The 20,030-nt window shown below is 42.3% G+C and overlaps 1 protein-coding gene across 1 annotated transcript; it reads left to right on the forward strand.

Moving 5' to 3' along the window:
• Positions 1–2: 2 nt before the first annotated feature.
• Positions 3–16,899, forward strand: actr1b (actin related protein 1B). Its single transcript, XM_080756250.1, has 11 exons — positions 3–217; positions 1,893–1,957; positions 2,218–2,293; positions 5,040–5,165; positions 6,126–6,250; positions 8,252–8,468; positions 9,038–9,130; positions 10,260–10,434; positions 10,950–11,011; positions 11,459–11,499; positions 12,483–16,899. Exons 1-11 carry the CDS (start codon positions 170–172, stop codon positions 12,583–12,585), a joined length of 1,131 nt encoding a protein of 376 aa, XP_080612376.1. The 5' UTR covers positions 3–169; the 3' UTR covers positions 12,586–16,899.
• Positions 16,900–20,030: the final 3,131 nt, after the last annotated feature.

The raw sequence follows: 20,030 nt of genomic DNA on the forward strand, positions 1-20,030 counted from the left end.
GAGAGAAAGGACCGGCGGTGACGGGGCTTGTGTGTGTGTCTGTGTTTTATTACCCGGAGCTTGTTATATTCACATGATTTAAAAAGATATATAATAAATAATAATAACATAACTTTATACATATAAGAGCGACTCTGATCCAACAACACAAAGGAAGGATAAGCTCGTCATGGAGTCCTATGACATCTTAGCCAACCAGCCCGTTGTGATTGATAATGTAAGTCTTGAACTGTTATGATGATATCATGCATAGAGAGAGAGACATGGATCCACACCCTAAAAAAGGGCCAAGCGGCGAAAAAATAGCAGATCTCCAAGATCACAACGCGTCGCTGGCGCGACGCGTTGTGAGCTTGGAGATCTGCTATTTATTTTTCTTCCGATATTCACCGTCAAGTAATACAGGGCTTATTACGCTTTTAATTTAACGAGTGCATAGTGTTTTGTGTCAGAAGAAGCTAATGCTACAATAGCATAATGACAACTACTATAGCTTGCCGTGGCAGCATTCATTCGAGGTGCTGCTTTAGCGATAAAGCTAATCGTGCTAATAATAACACAGCTAATGCTAGCATGTCTTCTAGTCTATTGTGTCAGTGGGAAACGTTTCACTTAATATCTATCTATGTGGTGCATGTTTAAAACACAAATATATGTGCGTCAGTCACACATCAAGCATTGGTATGCCCCAAAAATATGTATTTGGGGCTGTGGAATTGTGTAAAATGTGTCTGTCTGTCCTGTCACAGTCTGTCTGGCAGTCTCTATGTATAGGCTATGGTGTATTGTTGAGTCTGTTGACACAGCATCTTGTGTTTTAGGGAGGGAAAAACTGCATCTCTCTGCTGTAAATGTTGTAGTACAATGACTGTTCATTTTTTGCACAACCTCACTATAGTATTCAGAAGTGATAAGAAATGGCACAGAATATGCCCAAAATAGTGCACCTATAGTTGTCCCCAAATAATGTCCCTGCATGCTTGCCTTCCCCTGAAAAATAATTGTGCCACATTTTTCCATTAAAGACTTCCCCTCAAAACGGGCACAATTATTGTCAAGTGCCCGGTTTCTGGTTATTAATACCTACTACTGTAATACCTGCTGAGATCTAAGGGTGGAGCCTTAGATCCGTCCATCACCCTCACACAGAATATTGCTGGTCCAATATACATGGTGCGAACTGATGACTCCTTGCCTCAAGCTGAGTCTCATGACACACACACACACACACACACACACACACACACACACACACACACACACACACACACACACTTTCACTGTTCGATCAGACTAATAAGCTTACTATGCTTACTTACACTATGGCGCTCATTCATCCTCCTCACCCGTACAAAATTATTGTCCCGTCCGCTGTACCCCATATTCTGCACACTCCCCATTGCTGCTAAAGGCATGTAACTTTCCCCTGCGTTTACAATTAACTTTACTTTTATCCCACCATTCTGCAACCCATTGTTTTCACCCAGTTGTCAATTATCTAATTTGCTTAGTCACATTTTAGTCACCTGGAATGTCTTAGTGTTCGTCTAGTTTTAGTTGACTAAATATCATAGGATTTTAGTCGACTAAATCTACAGTTGATTTAGTCGACTAAAATGTATTTTGGCGGGCATGGATGCCGTCGTAATGGCTGATTTTACACAAGCTGTGAGCTTGTAGATCTCCTATTTTCAGCATGCAACCAAGTGTAAAATGAGTTATACTGGATCCCTTGTCCACTAGTCCCTTCCTAACATTTTAGTCTAGTTTCTATTTGTTGACGAAATTGTCAGTATATTTAGTCTTGCAGAACACGGCACATCTGAATTTCGCTGCTCGTACCTGAATGAATGTGTGACCTTGAATCATTCCCTCTGTCTTGTCTTTCTCAGGGCTCGGGGGTTATCAAGGCTGGCTTTGCAGGTGACCAGATCCCCAAATATTGCTTCCCCAACTAGTAAGTTGTCAATGAGCCTTCATATCACTGTGGTTTACCTTCTTCTGTTTTGAGCCCCTCCTACATTCAGCTGTAGTGTCGAACACAAACATTAAATTCCCATTGACAATGAATGGAGAATTTACGTCATATCTGAGCAAATAGACATGTTACGTAATGATGATGTACGATGATAAGAGCGCCCCTCTCTTCACACGGGTGTGATTTTTATCTGTAATGATGGAAATCAATAATTATAATGTCATGTTGTTCTTCCTCAGTGTGGGACGTCCCAAGCATGTGCGCGTGATGGCAGGAGCCCTGGAAGGGGATCTATTTATTGGACCCAAAGCAGAGGTACCACACCCCCACACACACACACACACACACACACACACACACACACACACACACACACACACACACACACACACACACACACACACACACCCACCCACCCACCCACTGTCTCTCTTTCCAAGCCTCTGGTCTTCTAATTCACCCTTTGTCAAGTCCTGCCCGTGGTTGTGGTTGTGGTCTTCTCACCCATTGGTTGCCGTTTTGTGGTTGGACAAAAATCCTCTCTCTCTCTCTCTCCGTCCACTACCATTGAAATAACATGTTTTTCAGTTGCTTCGTATTGATATTCTGTGCACTCAATTTGTTATTTTAAACTTTGTGTCAGTGAAAAAGGGACATCACAGGCGCAGCATGGTGACTGCAGGGCATATATATCATGTTTGTTTTTAGTTTTTTCCAAAAAATATGTTTTAGCAAATTCAACATAAACAAGGCAGAACCAGGGGGCGGAACAAGGCCTGCTGGTTGGTCAGTCAGGAACCAACCAGAAGGCTGACAAAGTTAATTATTATTATTTTTTTAATTTTAATTTTTTCCCACAATTTTGTAACCCATTTTTCACCCCTGTGTCAGTTATCTAATGTGATCCTGGGCTCTACACACCCTCCGCCAACCTGGGGAGAGCAACGGACTTGAACTCATGCTTCCTTCATGCCTGAGTGTCCAAGTTGCTCCTTTACACCTGACAGGGGGGAGTTTCCCTGGTTGGACGTAGCGCGTGGATGGAAGGAACACGTTATTCCAACCAGTTCCTTTCCCCTCCATCAGGCGCCCCGGCCCCCGAGGGTGAAAAAAAAAGCAATAAACCAAAATAGACTCCTCAGTTGACTTACATTGTACAGTCAATGACACACACAGGTCTTCAAAGTCATTATTTTAGCATTGGCACACAAGTGCACACAGCACATTCTGCTGGTCTTGTGTAGACCAGACCAGACATCTATTCCACAATCTCTTGATGCTATATAAAGTCTGGATTCTGGAACTATTCTGGATTCTGGAACTGTTCTGGAACTATTCCACAATCTCTTGATGCTATATAAAGTCTGGATTCTGGAACTACACCTCTCCGAAAGCCCAGTTGGTTTTTGATGTATGCAGTTTCACAGCAATTGGTTGTTCTGACAACAATTTCAACCTGCAATACTGAATTAGAGTTTTTTTAATAACCTCGCCTCACCAAGCTTTCCACCTCGGAGGAAAGCCTGGTCTCTGTTCCAAAATCGCTGTGTGAACCGGTCTGGAGCGGATGATATCACTACGTCATGTTGTAGTCATTGTTTTGTAGGCAGGAACAATCAATCGGAACTTCCTTTTCCCTCAAACCGGAAGAATAACAATAAAAGCTCATAAAAAAAGACATAAACCCGAAAAGGAATGCTGCCCAGGCTTAATTTTTTAATGCATTAATTTCACACATCTTAGTCTGAAAAACAACATTTTAGGCATCAAACTACAGTGACTACTGCACAAAATCTGTTCCTCTCATGATGACCCAAACCCATTACATGATGTTTTTAGCCCAGCATGAAGAATAGTTCCGTCCTCTGTTTTCATTGTATGTCCAGGACAGCTTGCTGGCCAGACTCGTGGGAAACATCACCTAACTCAATTATCCACCGGTTTTGACACACACACACACACACACACACACACACACACACACACACACACACACACACACACGGACCTGTGCACTGTGCAGGGTCTGTGGTTGTGAAGGGGAAAAAGTGTCATTTGTATGCCTTTTAACAACCCATTCAGGACGGGAACCCCTTTTGGTGTTCTAAGCATTTTGTTATACTTTAGCTATTGACAAATAGCAGATGTACAAGCTTGACCTGTTTTTGAAAAACCTTGAAAATGCGACGCAAATCTTTGAATATATATTCTTTAAGAGCGACTGTCTTTAACTAAAATCTTTGCTTCTGGGGGAGGAGGAGGGGGGGGGGGGGGAATACATTGGGCAGCCAAATACAGATAATTCTGGGGGTCCTTGACATTAAAAGGTTTGAGCACCACTGACATAGAAATAGGTTTTTCAGAAGGATTAGGATTTGGAAGACATTTTTGTTAGAATCAGCCTCGGGTCTAAATGGGTTAACCCTAGCTGGTCGCTCTATAGAGGCTTTGTGTGTGACAAATCATCGTACCCAGAAGAAACAAAAAACTACTTTCTGGCCTTGACAGCACATAATGTACATCCAAACAGAAAAGTCCTATAGTATCTGATTGTATAAACCATGTCAAACTCGCCAACATTACAGCCGTCAGAAAGATTGAATTATCTCTATTTCTAAAGCTTTTGTTTCATGAAAATCCACCATAGACGTGTTATGAGCTACTTTCTGTCAATAAAATCCATGCAGGTGATTATTCTTAACATACAATTATTCTAATCATTTATTAGTCGGTGTTGGTGTTACTGCTATTTATCGGTGGTGAGGTGACCACCGCAACTACGAACATGACAAAACCGGCGCTCTCCCCAGCCTTTCTCTCTGTTTTTCCTCACCACCGCTCCACGTTATTTCAGCTCCGGTGGTCACCTCACCACCGGAGCGGTGGTCACCTCACCACCGGAGCGGTGGTCACCTCACCACCGGAGCGGTGGTCACCTCACCACCGGAGCGGTGGTCACCTCACCACCGGAGCGGTGGTCACCACCTCACCTCCAGACTATGAATAGGCCTTTTTACCTGGTTGACCGTCCTCTCTGTCCTTCCCTTGTCTGTCCCTCCAGGAGCACCGCGGCCTGCTGTCGGTGCGGTATCCCATGGAACATGGAATAGTGAACGACTGGAACGACATGGAGAGGATCTGGCAGTACGTCTACTCCAAGGAGCAGCTGCAGACCTTCTCGGAAGAGGTTGGTCCTCATCCATTATTATTATTATTGTTCGATCTGCTGCTGATATACTTACACGTCCGTCCATGAGCGCTCTAATGTTGACTTGTAGCCATTAGCGGAGACTGGCCCCAGTCTCTTAATTTGACCTGAGATCAGATTCTAAAAATGTCTTGTACATCCTGACAGTTTTCTGAAAAAGCTACGTTTCTATGTCAGTCGTTCTTCAATTTTTAAAAAATAGCTGTCTGTCTGTCTGTCGGTCTGTCTGTCTGTCTGTCTGTAGTTAATCACACAAATCGCTCCACCACGTGTCTCGTCTCGTGTTGCTGCTTATTTCTTCAAATATTAACTTATTTAGTTCTTCCTTTTTTCACAGTGTTGTTTATTCAAGATTTCAGCGTATACAGTAAATCAAATCAAAATGACATAACACAATATCTGTGACACACCCATACTAACTTAACCCATTCTGACCGGGCACCCATTTTGGTGTTGGCATCATGTTATGCTTTAGCTATTGAAAAATAGCAGATCTACAAGCTCATATCGCGCCACCGAGTGGCGCGATACGAGCTTGTAGGTCTGCTATTTTTGAAAAATTCGAAGAACGACTGACATTTTTAGAATCTGATCTCAGGTCAGAATGGGTTAATCAGACCAGCTGTGTGTCCCGTGGAAACCTCGTATGAATCTGATCTCAGGTCAGAATAACTTAACTAACGATGATACCATGTCTAAATATGCATTCACAGATATTATATGTACTGTATATATTACATTATATGTAATAGATGACTCACATAGACATGATGGATACATGCTTTGCACTGTCGGGCGCACCCTTCTAGTTGGACTGCACGCACGCACGCACGCACACAGACAGACAGACAGACAGACAGACAGACAGGCACAATCTTGCATCACAATATCGGCTTATTATCAAAGCATTCAATTCTCTCTCTCTCTCTCTCTCTCTAGCATCCTGTGCTGCTAACTGAAGCTCCGCTCAACCCCAGTAAAAACCGGGAGAAAGCTGCCGAGGTGTTTTTCGAGACCTTCAACGTTCCTGCTCTCTTCATCTCGATGCAGGCCGTTCTTAGCCTGTGAGTTTTCCATATGGATACAATATCCACCGCAAGTAATTGTGTGCGTGCGTGGTTTGTATTGATGAGGGGTTCATGCACTGTAAGTAACCCTACCTACTACAATGTCTCTCTCTCTGCTGTCGTGGACGGCCTGTTCTTGCTGACACAGTCTGATCATGTCCTGCGTTGACATTCCCGTTCTCTCTCTCTCTCTCTCTCTCTCTCTCTATGTCGTTAAATGTGAGCTCTCTGTCTCTACGACAATTATTTCCAACCCTATCATTTGCTGATGTCTTTCCCATAGATTTAAATGCAGATCCTCGCTGTTCCTAGTGAAACACTAGCCAGCCGAGCAGAGTGAATGTCCTGACATCCGTGGCTGCCCCAGTAACAAGATATTTTTTGTAAATTAGAGGGATAGGTATACAGTAGGCTGACAGGAAATGGGGAGAGAGATGGGGGGGGGGGGGGGGGGTGACATGCAGTAAAGGCCGTCGGGATCGGGAGTCGAACCCGCGGCACACTGTCAGACTGGATTACCATCCAAGGTGCCTGGACGGCTACACCAGCCGCCCGGGCCTGTGTGGTCACTTTTTTGATATTTTTTCTTTTTATAATCTTTTTAATAATTTTTATCTCACGATTTTGTAACTCATTTTTTTCATCAGTGTCAATTATCTAATGTAATCCTGGGCGCTACACTTCCTCTGCCAACCTGGGGTTGGCAGCGGACTGACCTCATGCTTCCTTCTATGCATGAGGAGTCCAAGCCGCTTCTTTTCACCTACAGGGAGAGTTTCCCCGGACCAGGATTACTGCATGCTTTTTGTGAGGGTACCTACCCTATAGGGGACACGGGGAGAACATGCAAACTCCACACAGAAAGGTGCCATCTTTTTTCAAGAGGCACTAGCTCCTTCTATGTTGTGTTCGTATAGAGACGCTCAACGAAGCTCCACCGCTGTAGATTCGAGCCCACAGCCTCGGCAGAGGGTGGGCAGGCACTTTTCCGCTGCGCCACCCGTGTGCAACTTCAATATCTCTTTGCCATCTTGATCCAAAATCGAGATCATAAACTGAGCCTGCTCAGCATATTTACTCACACCACAGAGCATGAGAACAGTGCACCTGTATAGAAGCATCTGTATTCCTGTATATCCTTCCTTTCATGTATTGCCAGTTTATTTTTGTAACTACTAGAATGATTCATTCTAAAATTAGTAATGCCAATCCAAGCTAGGAACAAAAGCCCAAGTCTGTCGCCTGTGCTTATCGACGTGCACCATGCCATGCTGATGCACAATGGGATTTTCAGACTTTTTTTTTAGACTTCTGTAATGCTTATTTTCTATTCCTTTTTTTTCCAATTCAAATCTTTCCTTAACTCTTTCAAACTTCACACGTGAAAGGCCTGCTCAAAGTATAAATCAGGCATTACGACGCCCCATCAAACCGACTAATTGATTGATTTAAATCTTATATTTAGTCAACTTAAACTAGACTAAAGGTTCAGATGACTAAACTGTGACCAAAGCTAAATGAGAATTTTGCTGTCACTGGTCTGTTGTATGACGCAGTGGTTTCCAACCAGTGGTCCGGGCGGGGACCACCAGTGGTCCTTGAGGGGGGGGGCTATGTTACATACATTATATTCATAATCCATTGCATCACAGCCCATATAGAGTACTCTGTCTTTTCTTCCCACGCTTGACAAATAATATCTGCCACAACAAAAGTCCCTTTGGCAAAAAAACATTTAAAAAAAAATCATAATCATTTAACTCTAGGAAGTCCCCCACAAATAGAAAACATCTTGTTAGCCAGACTTTCTCTTATGTCATCATATTTAGGACAATAAAACAAAAATGTCACAGAACAAGCATTATCTCTCTTTTTTTTACTGTAATAATAATAATAATCATAGTATGTATGTCTCCTTAGATACACCACAGGCCGTACCACCGGTGTCGTACTGTAATAATAATAATAATAATAATCATAGTATGTATGTCTCCTTAGATACGCCACAGGCCGTACCACCGGCGTGGTCCTGGATTCCGGTGACGGCGTGACCCACGTGGTGCCCATCTACGAGGGCTTCGCCATCCCCCACTCCATCATGCGCGTGGACATCGCCGGCAGAGACGTGTCGCGCTACCTCCGTCTGCTATTACGCAAGGAGGGCTACAACTTCAACACCTCGGCAGAGTTCGAGGTAGTCCGCACCATCAAAGAGGTGAGAAATGGAAGGGGCCAGAGGTGGTACGTTGTTGTTGTTTGTCTGCGTTTTCTGTCAACCTGTGATAGACTTTTAAAAAGGGCGATGTTTCACCAAAAGCCGCCCAATTTCCTTTTACTCCAGCAATTCTGTTACATCCATAGACATCCATGTTAAAAAATATGGACAAAGCGTTTCCCGGGTTTAACATGGACGTAAAATGAAGCCTGTAATTCCTTGCACTGTAAGTCGCCATATTTCTAGATCCGTTTGGGCCCAGCTGGCCATTGGCTGGCCCAGACAACGAGGCGGGACTTGCCCCCCTTACTCTTCGTTGGTTTTTATTTTGACTGAACGGGGGGTGGCTCCCGTTCATAGACTGTAACGGTAGCCACGCCCCTCAGAACATACGCGACTTAAATCGGAGTTAAATGCTGCAAAATATGACTCCTAACGTCGTTGTTGTGGGACTCATTACATTGAAAACCTATTTACATCACTGTGCGTGCGTGTGATAATAAAATCACATTCTCTGGTCTTGAACAACATTTGCTCACAAAGCGTTGGTTGTGTGTCCATGTTTGCAGAGGGCCTGCTATCTGTCCCTTAACCCCCAGAAGGATGAGACTCTAGAAACAGAGAAGGCTCAGTACATTCTCCCCGATGGAAGCACATTAAATGTAAGTAACGCACAAGATCATTGCCTTGGGATTTTACAATTTAAGTAGGCATGTAACGATTCACTCAACTCACGATACGATTCGTATCATGAGACGAGGTTCACGATATGAGTTTTCACAATATTTTAAACAAACAACATTTTCCAGAAAAATTACATTATTTTTTTATATAATTTATCTTCCCCCCCTACATTGCAAAAGAAGTAGCATTACTTTTGACAGTGCAGAAATACAATTGCCTTCCTTGATGAGCATCAACGACCATCTACTGAAAGCACTTGAATATGATAGAATTTGACTAGACTAAAGCTCACATTTCACATCACACACACCATAATTCACTAGCCCCCTAAAAAATATATATTTGAAAATATCGATATACGAGATATCGTTACAGTACATGCCTGCAATTTAGGCATTTTTGCAGATGCTCTTAATCCAGAGCGATTTACACTAAGCAAGAACAACACATGGTAATACATCAAATAAATCATAAAAATCATCAAGAATCATACAAAGTCAAAGTTATAAGATTTGTCAGTCACACACGTTACCGCAGTGAAATTTGTTCTCCGCATTTGACCCATTTCTTGGAGCGGTGAGCCGGGGGTGTCGCAGTGGTAAAGTTCCGTCAGGTGAAAAGAAGTGTGGGGTGGGCATTAGAGGAGCCTGCTCCCTCCTTAACAAAACCAACCAGTAGGGGTCAGCAGAGTCTAGACTAAATGTATTTATAAAACTATTTGTGACAGAAAATGCACAATTTATATAGTTTTATTAAGATAGTCTTCCCTCAAAGTTGCAATGTAACACACAACAGCTCTGTTTACACATTTATTTTATTCCTATTTATATTTAACTGTAAATACATTGTTTTGTGTTTATTTACGTTTTCTCATGCCAGTAAAGGTTTGAATTGACTAGGGGGCGGGGCTAGGGGTACAACTAGAATTGGGAAATGGCATAATTACTAAATTGGGCATGAATTGAAAAAAGGGGGGGGGGGGGATGCATGGATTATACTTAATTACTGTAATTAAGATTAAGATAAATGAAATAAAAACCACACAAAAAAAAGGTTAGAAACCCATATATTATCTGTAATAAGAACACAAGCCCTGTTCTGCCTCAGATCGGTCCAGCCCGGTTCCGTGCTCCAGAGCTGCTGTTCAGGCCCGACCTGATAGGAGACGAGAGCCCGGGCATCCATGAGGTCCTGGCCTACGCCATCCAGAAGTCCGACATGGACCTGCGACGCACGCTCTTCTCCACCATCGTGCTCTGCGGCGGCTCCACGCTCATCAAAGGTGGGTGGGGGGGTCACTGGTTGGTCAGTTGTTGTTTTCATCGACTAAAAACTAAGACTAAAACTAAATGGAAACTAAGCTATGGTGACTAAAACTAAGACAAATAGACAAATACAAACTACACTAAAATGTTAGGAAGGGACTATTGGCCATTGAATCCAGTAGAATTCTACCAGAATAATGTCAAGAATGAGTGATCAATTAAACTCTACAACATTTCTCTTAGCAACATACAAGCACACCGATGAAGTAGCGTTTCCAAAAAGAGGTTACTCTAGAAAGAATAACAAAGTGTTCCAAGTAGTTAGGGCAACCACACTAATAAACTGTCTCAGCGATATTGTCAGGGAGTTGTCTTTGTGTCGTCACAATTGAAAACCACTGGTCTATAGCTTATACTTGACCTGTTGTTGTTGTTGTTGTTGTTGTTGTTGTTGTTAGCATTTACTCTGACCGTGAGCTTTGTAAGTAACGGAGCATCTCCTAAAAGCACAACTGGTATTGGTCTTTGGCAGGCTTTGGAGAAAGACTGCTCACTGAAGTGAAGAAGCTGGCACCCAAAGACGTGAAGATCAAGGTAATGTGGACACAGATTTACTAGAACGAACCGTTCATGTTATCACCTTTTAATGCACCACACCCAAGCACCGAAATGTCAACTGTTGAGCTATAACGAAAAGTAGGGGATAAATTCCACCTTGACTTGTCTTTAATACAATAGAGCCCGCCCCCTACCAGGGCCCAGGAAATGATTCCCCGTTCATTTTCCTCATAGATATTTCAAAAAGTATTTATTTAAAGCCAAAGCCAACTCGCGTTGTGAGAAATCATGACAACAAACACAATTTTTTGGCCGAACAAGTAATTAGAAAGAAGAAGAAAAAAAACAGCATTTTTTAAATTTGTAATCTGATCTACAAATAACAATTTTGTATGCTAGTGTTATTTTAGTATTGGTACCGTTCAACACTACTGTATGTTATGTGTGTGTGACCTTTGACCTGTGCTGTGTGTCTGTGTCCAGATCTCTGCTCCTCAGGAGAGGCTGTATTCCACTTGGATCGGGTAAGATGGCATTTCTGCCTTTCACTGACAATTAGTGGATTTCATTGTTTTTTATTTATTTAGAAGCCATGATGCCGATTTCAGAGAGTCTGTGTGTACCGATGTTTTGACCAGCATTTTGTCAAAGATTGCGAAGGGTTCTAATAGATAAATAAATAAAAACATGTACATTTGATTAAAGTTTCTATTTTGACAACTTATAAGGAAACAAATGCATAGTACTATAAACACTAATCAACAAATACCGGTAGATTAAGAAAGGTATATATACACAGTACATTAAACTTCAATATAAAAAGAACACTTTACCTGAAGTAAACACTGAACAAGTACATCTAAAATGAACGGACCTTTTTACAACTAAACTGCCATTTTAGCTGTTCAGACACCAAACTTTTGTTTGTTTGGTTAGCTTTAGCTGTTCAGACACCAAACTTGTGTCTGTTTGGTTAGCTAGCTGCCAACATACTGTTTGAAAAAGTGTCCTCTTTTTAGTGTGTTTTATTATACTTACTTATTTAAAAATGTGGACACATCAGCTGTATAATCGCTGATATCGATGTCATCAAAATGGTCAGATAATGCCTGATATATCTCAGCTAAACCGATATACATTTGGGTCGGGTTCTATTTTTTTAAACCCATTTTGGGGCGGGAACCCCTTTTGGTGTTAGCATTATGTTATGCTTTAGCTATTGAAAAATAGCAGATCTACAAGCTCATAGCGCGCCACTCGGTGGCGCGCTATGAGCTTGTAGGTCTTGCTATTTTTGAAAAATCGAAGAACGACTGACACATAGAAACATAGCTTTTTCAGAAAACCGTCAGGATGTATAGAAGACATTTTTTGTAATCTGATCTAAGGTCAAAATGTGTTTAAATAGGTCAGTACTTGATAAAATAAAATGCTAATAGCTCCATCCAGGACTCATCATGACTTCATCTCTCTCCTCTTTCCTCCTCCATGTTCGTCTCACGTCCAGCGGCTCCATCCTGGCGTCGCTGGACACCTTCAAGAAGATGTGGGTGTCGAAGAGAGAATACGAGGAGGACAGAGCGCGGGCCATCCACAGGAAGACCTTCTAAACCGGGGGGAAGGATGTCCCCCCAGAACTGCCCTCAGAATGCCCCCAAACCCCCCTACATGTCATGTTGGAGAAACCCCACCGATCGATCATCACCACCATGTACCACTTTATGCCATCACCTGCTTCTGCTCCACACACACACACACACACACGCACACACACACACACACACACACACACACACACACACACACACACACACACACACACACACACACACATTTTTATATGTCACCCCCTCTTTCGTTATGCCTTGAACACGTATACTCAGTCGTACTACTACTAATTTGGCTCCTCGCCGAAAGATTCGCCGATCTACAAGCTCACGGCGAATGTAGATGTTTCAGCAACACCACAGTAACGTCGCATGGAGAGCGTAACGAGACCGCCGTAAAGTTCCTTGCAGGCTGGACGCGTTATTTCGGGAAAGTGCAGTGTGCAGGGACCTTAACTCCTTCTATAAAGGTGTTTGGAACTATCAAATGGAATAGTTTGAAGATGTTGCCTCTAAGGAGAGGATCTCATTCGTTGTAAGAATGGTCCCGATTTTTACTTTTTATCACTGCCCACGTTTGCCGCGTTGTCGTGAGCTTGTAGATCAGCTATTTTTGGGAGGCGCTGGAGACCACTGTATGATTTAAGTATAAATAAATCGTTTGCTTTCATCTGCCACCTCCTTTTTCTCCATAAGCCACTCCCTGATGCCCTCCCTCCCAACACACACACACACACACACACACACACACAGTCATCAAACACAATCCAACCCATTGACATACAGCGGGCTGACAGGGTGTCTCGGTGGGCATGTGATAAATACAGTGGACTGCCTGCTAGTTCTCTTAACATAGGCCATGCTATGCTCGACTCTACACCACTCAACGGTTTAATATCGCTCGTCTGGCCTACAAAATCCTTGTATGATATCATCGAATTGAGGTGATTATTATAATTATTATTATTATTATTATTATTATTTCTTTTGCTACTGTAGAGAATACCATTCCAAACCTGAAGAGAGTGATTTTGTTTTTTTCTCTCTCCCCCTTTTTAGTTTTTTTTTTAAAACTGTCGCCACAGTTTTAAAAAAAGTCACTGTTGATGTTTATGTCATTAAAAAGTCATACTGTGTAACTTTTTGGTTTTTGTAGTCTTTTTGGCGACCCCTCCGATAGCGAGAGGGGTCATAACGGCGTCCGGTCGAAGCTACGATTCCCAGAAGTCTGTTAAAAAAACGAAACTAGTGGCCCGGGCTGGCCTAGCGGTCGCGGGTTCGAGATACCGATCCTGACGACCTTTGCTGCGTGTTGTCTTCCCTCCCACCCCCCACCCCCCCGTCAGGCTACTGTATATCTATTAATGAAGGCAAAACGGCCCCAAAAATATCGTATAAAAAACTAGTTTTGTGCGGAAGTGCCGCCCAACCACCCCCCAAAACGAGCTCTACCTCTATTCTTTTCCCCTTTTTCTTGAAAACTGACGGGAGCTTGTAAACGACCCACGAGATTTTACTACCCACTTTGTTTCTGCACGTGTTAACCTTGTTTAGTGACACTTTGAAGTTGGGGGAATAAGAATAGTCTGGAAAGTATAACGGAACAAACTGTCATGTATTAACTTATGTATTAACTATGTCTATGTATATAAATGAGAACATTTACGGTTCGTCCCGAAGCACTGGTTTTCCTCCAAGTGCCTGCGCCGTTCTGACCCGAGTGTTGGGGGGACAGAGACACCGGCAGGCCTTACGCTCCTAACGTAGTGGTGTTGAGAGAAGTGATCAACAATGCATTTCTGTGGAATGGTTTTTTTTTTGTGTGGAATATATATATTTAAAGAAAAAGTTACATGGTATGACTTTAAATTATTATTATTATTTTCAGTTGATTGGTTAGCTTGTATTGGACAAAGGTGATGAGTGCTAAAGGAATATGTTTCGCTATAGACCGATTCACAGAGGGGTTTCCTGGGTGCGGCTATTATACTGAGGTGTACCATTAAGCGCAACAGCACTGATTAGCTACACCTGGCCTATACGGAGCACCCGCTCCATGGATTACACCTCAGTAATGGCCGCGCCCAGGGCACCCCTCTGTGAATCGGTCTATAGTTTCGGTGGTTAAATGCCGGTAAAGATAAACCACTGTTGCTGTTTATAATCATGTGGCCTAAAACGTATAAGGACTGACTGCCATCTTGGCTCAAAGTTGCTCTAAAACAAAAAAAAAGCAAATTAAATCCTGCAAATTGATTCAAATCCAGCTCCCTCGCTCCTGTTGTTTATTATCCCATTCTGACCTGAGATCAGATTCATACGAGGTTTCCACTGGACACACACTGGTCTGATGAACCCATTCTGACCTGAGATCAGATTCTAAAAATGTCAGTCGTTCTTCGAATTAAAAAAAAATAGCAGACCTACAAGCTCGTATCGCGCCACTCGGTGGCGCGATATGAGCTTGTAGATCTGCTATTTTTCAATAGCTAAAGCATAACATGATGCTAACACCAAAATGGGTGCCCGGTCAGAATGGGTTAACGATTTCACTTCCTTAATGACTCCAATATTAACAATTCCTATATATAAAACAAAAACTATATAATTTTGGCCTTCATTATATGATTTCCAATATACACATTCAATCATACAGTATAGTATTGCATTAACCCGTTGAGACCGGAGGGACAATTCTACAAAATGTCTTCTAAATTCATGACGGTTTTCTGGGAAATGTTTCTATATCAGTGGTGCTCAACTTTTTTCATGTCAAGGACCCCAAAACGTATTATGTAAAATGTGTTATTCCAGGAACCCCTCAGAAGCAAAGATATGAGTTAAAAACGTTCGCTCTGAAAGAATATATATATTCAAAGATTTGCAACACATTTTCAAGATTTTTCAAAAATAGCAGACCTACTCAAGCTCGTAGCGTGGCACTCGGTGCCGCACTATGTGCTTGTAGATCTGCTATTTTTCAATAGCTTAAAGTATAACAATGCTTTAAAACACAGTTCACAAAGTGAGGTCTAGTCGACCCTCTCTGGGTGACTTGAGGGGGTTCCAAATGGACCCTTACAGTTACAGTATGTAACTCAGTGAGTGTACGGGTCCATTTGGTTCCATGTTGTATACTCAGAATTATGGTGGTCCTTGAAATTAAAAAGTTGAAGAACCACTTGTATTGTAATTGTAATAGCAGACGTGAAGTCCACATACCAGCTCTCCAAAGCCAAATTCAAATACCCTAAATCTCGGGCCACTCGCTCACTCACAACTCGTTCACTCATACTCGCTCACTCACAACTCGTTCACTCACACTCGCTCACTCACTCCAGCATGGCGGTGTTACGGTTAAATCGGTGACTTGATGAAATGTGTGACAATCGTGTAGACAATCACATAATGTCAGTGTACGAACGTAAATCATTGCAGTTTGTTTTATTAAGCAGAGTTCAACTTAGTGGTATTATCAGGACACATATTTAAAGACCTCCATTGTTTGTATGTTATGTGAAGTCCAGAAGATGCATGGTCACATATTTTGGCAGCTCACCAACTTGACTGTAACACCGCCATGCCTGAGTGAGCGAGTGTGAGTGAGCAAGTGGCCGAGATTTTGGGGTATTGGAATTTGGCTAAAAAGTGTGATTTAAAAACCCGGTTCCGGAAGCGGTTCCAACCAAGTGTAACGGAAACAGATTCTGTTTACTCAATGTCGGATCCGCTTCTGGATCCGGATCCCCCAGCCCTAGTCTGAACGTCCAGTTTTTATACTGATGTAGCTGAGTCCATTTGGTTAACTGTCTTTTTGCTCTCTGGCAGGGTGTACTGTAGGATAGTACTTGATACTAGCATGGGATATATTGTTGTACCCTCTGAGCTCCACAAGGGGGTGCCCTATTTATGCTGAAGTCCAGTAATGCTTAACCATTTTGCAAATCTTAACACTTTTTCAATGTAGTGTCCCTGTTCTGGGCACGGCATTATAGGTGAAAATCTTAAATAACTATAAGAAGCTAAAGAAATGCCTACTATTTCAAGGGGGGGGGATAATTTGCTTTAAGTAGATGTTCATTTAGATATTAAGTGATTAATCACAGTATCAAAAATAATGAAAGTAACGGATCTAAAAGCTCTGAGCACATTTTCAAATGTTGCAAAATGTTTTTGAACTCTTTATTTTCACCTGTAATGACCAAAATAGGGACACCGCCGGCGTTCAAAGTGCTTGAAGTGCAACCTTGAACTGACATGACATGTAGTTGTTCATTGTACTCTATACTACTTGTCTATTAAAAGTTGTTTACTTTACTCGGTTGCATGTCATGTAGTCTTGTTGTTTTTGACCATCATCAGCCATAAGCACATGTATGTTCCATTGTTGGTCTGGTGTTTGGTGTTTTAAAACAAAATGTGAGACGCCAGAGGGGTTTAATAACAAAATAATAGGAAATCTTAGGCCTTCCGGTGCAGAGTCCGGTCAAATATGACCTCAGGGCATTTAATAGCAACTTAAGTAGGACTATTAGGTTGCTATTAGGATTTAGGTTTGTGTTGGCACCGTTTGTTTTACATCACCATCACCTAAATTAACATGAGTTAGACTTTAATATATTAGCGCCCCTTCACAAAAATCACACGGGTGTGATTTTTTTTTTTAGAGATAGCTCCTTCTCTTTTAAAGAGAAGGAGCTGTGTCTCTAAAAAAAAATAAGAAAACACACGTTCGTTTAATATTATTAATAACAACCAATAGTTGTTAATAATAATATTAAACGAACGTGTGTTTTCTTATTTGTTTACTGTCCCGTTCCGGGGGGCGCATCATCTTCAAAACAAAATAATATTAAATGCAAAAACAGTGAGTGACAAAATCATGGACGTTTTATTGTCAGACACTCCCTAGAAGCTAGACCCACGTGACCTACGTCACAGTCACACCGCGGGCTCTTTAAAGTTTAAAACCTCCGGTGTCTCCGCGCGGCGCTCGCGCCTCCCCCTCCCACACACACACACACACACACAGACACACACACACACACACACAGACAGACAGACACGCTCCAGTATTATTTGGCAGTAAAAAGTGTGAAATAAACATCTTATAATGTCACGTTACACATCATGGACGTCGAGTAGAGTTGCCATGTATTTCCAGGGAGTGAAACCAGTGCTGAGTGACATGTTGTCGACGTTGAAGGAGATGTTTTAACCTTCAGGACAAACTGCGGATAATTCTCCACAGGTGAGTTAGCTGTTGCCTGCTAGCCTACAGTTAGCTTCTTTAATTTAAATATAGCTTTAATATTTACCTGGAGCTCAGCTGAATGGGTGTGGTGTAGGCCTAGTGTTGCTTTTATCATTTTTACTTGGTAAAACAAAAACTAGTCAGGATAAAGTAGCCTACAGTAGGCTAGCCTCAATTTGATAGTTGCAACACCCTCCATTGACAGGCAGCCCGCCATTTATCCAAATGGAAAAGTCCAATGTGCTTGTATTTAACGACATTAAACTCATCCAATTGCAGCTGTAGGGAAAGCTTGAATTATCCTCTTTCTATCTGCAAAGTGTTTGTTTCACAAAAAACAAATGTTATGAGCTACTTTTGTTAAGACATTCTGTGCAGGCCAAGTGATTATTTTTCACGTGTACCACCTGTTTGAATTTGCACATGATGCAAAGAGGCAGCAACACTGCGCTTATAGCTTCCTCAAAAATAATAACTAACTAAAAATAATCGCCTGCACAGAATTTCTTGACAGAAAGCCTAGCTCATAACATGTCACATATCTACAGTGGATTTTTATGAAACAAATAAACATTATATATACTCTAGTGTTGCAAATTGCAGCTATGGGGGTTCATTTTGTTTTTCTTTGAGGACTTGGTCATCAATATTTATTTCAAGGCATACCCTATTAACCTGACTCTGCCAGCTGGGGGCGGTATTGGGTAACCATGTTCCCCTATCCCATACCCAGAATTATAGGTGCTGCTGTTTAGGTGTGTAGGGAAAATAAACATGTTTATTATTCTACTATTTATTGTATTTGTTTGTTGAAATGAAAAGCATAGTTTTCATGTCAAGGACCCCCGCGTTCATGTGTGTTTGGCTGCCGACCCTATAGCCATGCAGCAGAAAGAACCCCATCTGAAAAGGGTTTGTGCCGGAGACCCCCCACGCAAGATTTGTGTTAAGAACATAAAATAAATCACATTTCATTATGATATACATTTGTGATATTGCAGAGCTACAAGTTCACCACAACATATATCACTATGTGGCACGTTGTGACTTGTGAGCAAAAATAGCAGACGTACAAGCTCGTAGCGCGCCACTCGGTGGCGCGCTATGAGCTTGTAGATCTGCTATTTTTCAATAGCTAAAAAGCATAACATAATGCTAACACCAAAAGGGCTTCCCGCCCACGTTTAATGCTATATTACACATTGTGCTGCCTGAGACCCCCTGGAACCTCGTCAAGGGGGCCCACTTTGAGAACCACAGCTGTACATTATAAATGTCTTTCTTTCTTTCTTTCTCTCTCTGCAGGGGGGACACCTCGCTTGCATGGAGGGCTCTGAATGGGATGGCCACAGACACACACACACACACACACACACACACACACCCACCCACACACACACAAACACACACCATACCAAGCTCAGCTTCTTCTCGTTCCTGTGGAGTCCGTTCTCCTGTACATGCTGTGAATGCTGGTCCCTAAAGCCTGACCTACAGAAGTCCACTGTGCTACACCAGAATGCTACAGGGTGTGCAGCGCGCTATACTGAACATCAACCAAGATGAACATACATGACGTGTTACCAACCCAAAAGCATCCATCTGCAGGGGATGGATGGATGGATGGGGGGCCACCAAGGGCAGGCTGGGTGAGAAGATGGCAGCCGCCTGGGAGAATGAGGCTGGTCGGTCGGTCACTGCCGTCGACACCGGGAGCTCCCAACAGGACAGGACAGGAAAGCAGTGGAGAGCTGGCCAGGTGTATGGAGGATGGCGATGATGACTGGAGACGCTCAGACGCCACTGGACTGGAGGGCTCATGCAAGGATGAACTAGAGCAGGGGTAGGCAACCTTTATTAACAGAAGAGCCATTTTTGTCCCAAAAACGTATTACAATTCTATCTGGAGCCGCAAAATATGTTTGCTTTAATAAAGAAAACTTTAATTATTTGAGTGCTAATTTCTCAAAGCATGTCAACTTGTCAAGTATACTGTAGCAGTAAGCCAGCAGCATTGGTGGTGAAAACAATACGTAGATGTATCATGAATACATTCTTCTATTCTATTTTCCTTCATTAAATTTGATTCTTATTTTTATCTGGTGTATAGGCAACATTGTTTTGCAATATCAAAATGAAAGAATAACTTTATGCCTAGGCTACTACAAATTCAATAATAAATTATGATTAAATG

This window comes from Protomyctophum bolini (genome assembly GCF_963924005.1).
Source record: "Protomyctophum bolini genome assembly, chromosome: 22".
NCBI lineage: Eukaryota > Metazoa > Chordata > Actinopteri > Myctophiformes > Myctophidae > Protomyctophum > Protomyctophum bolini.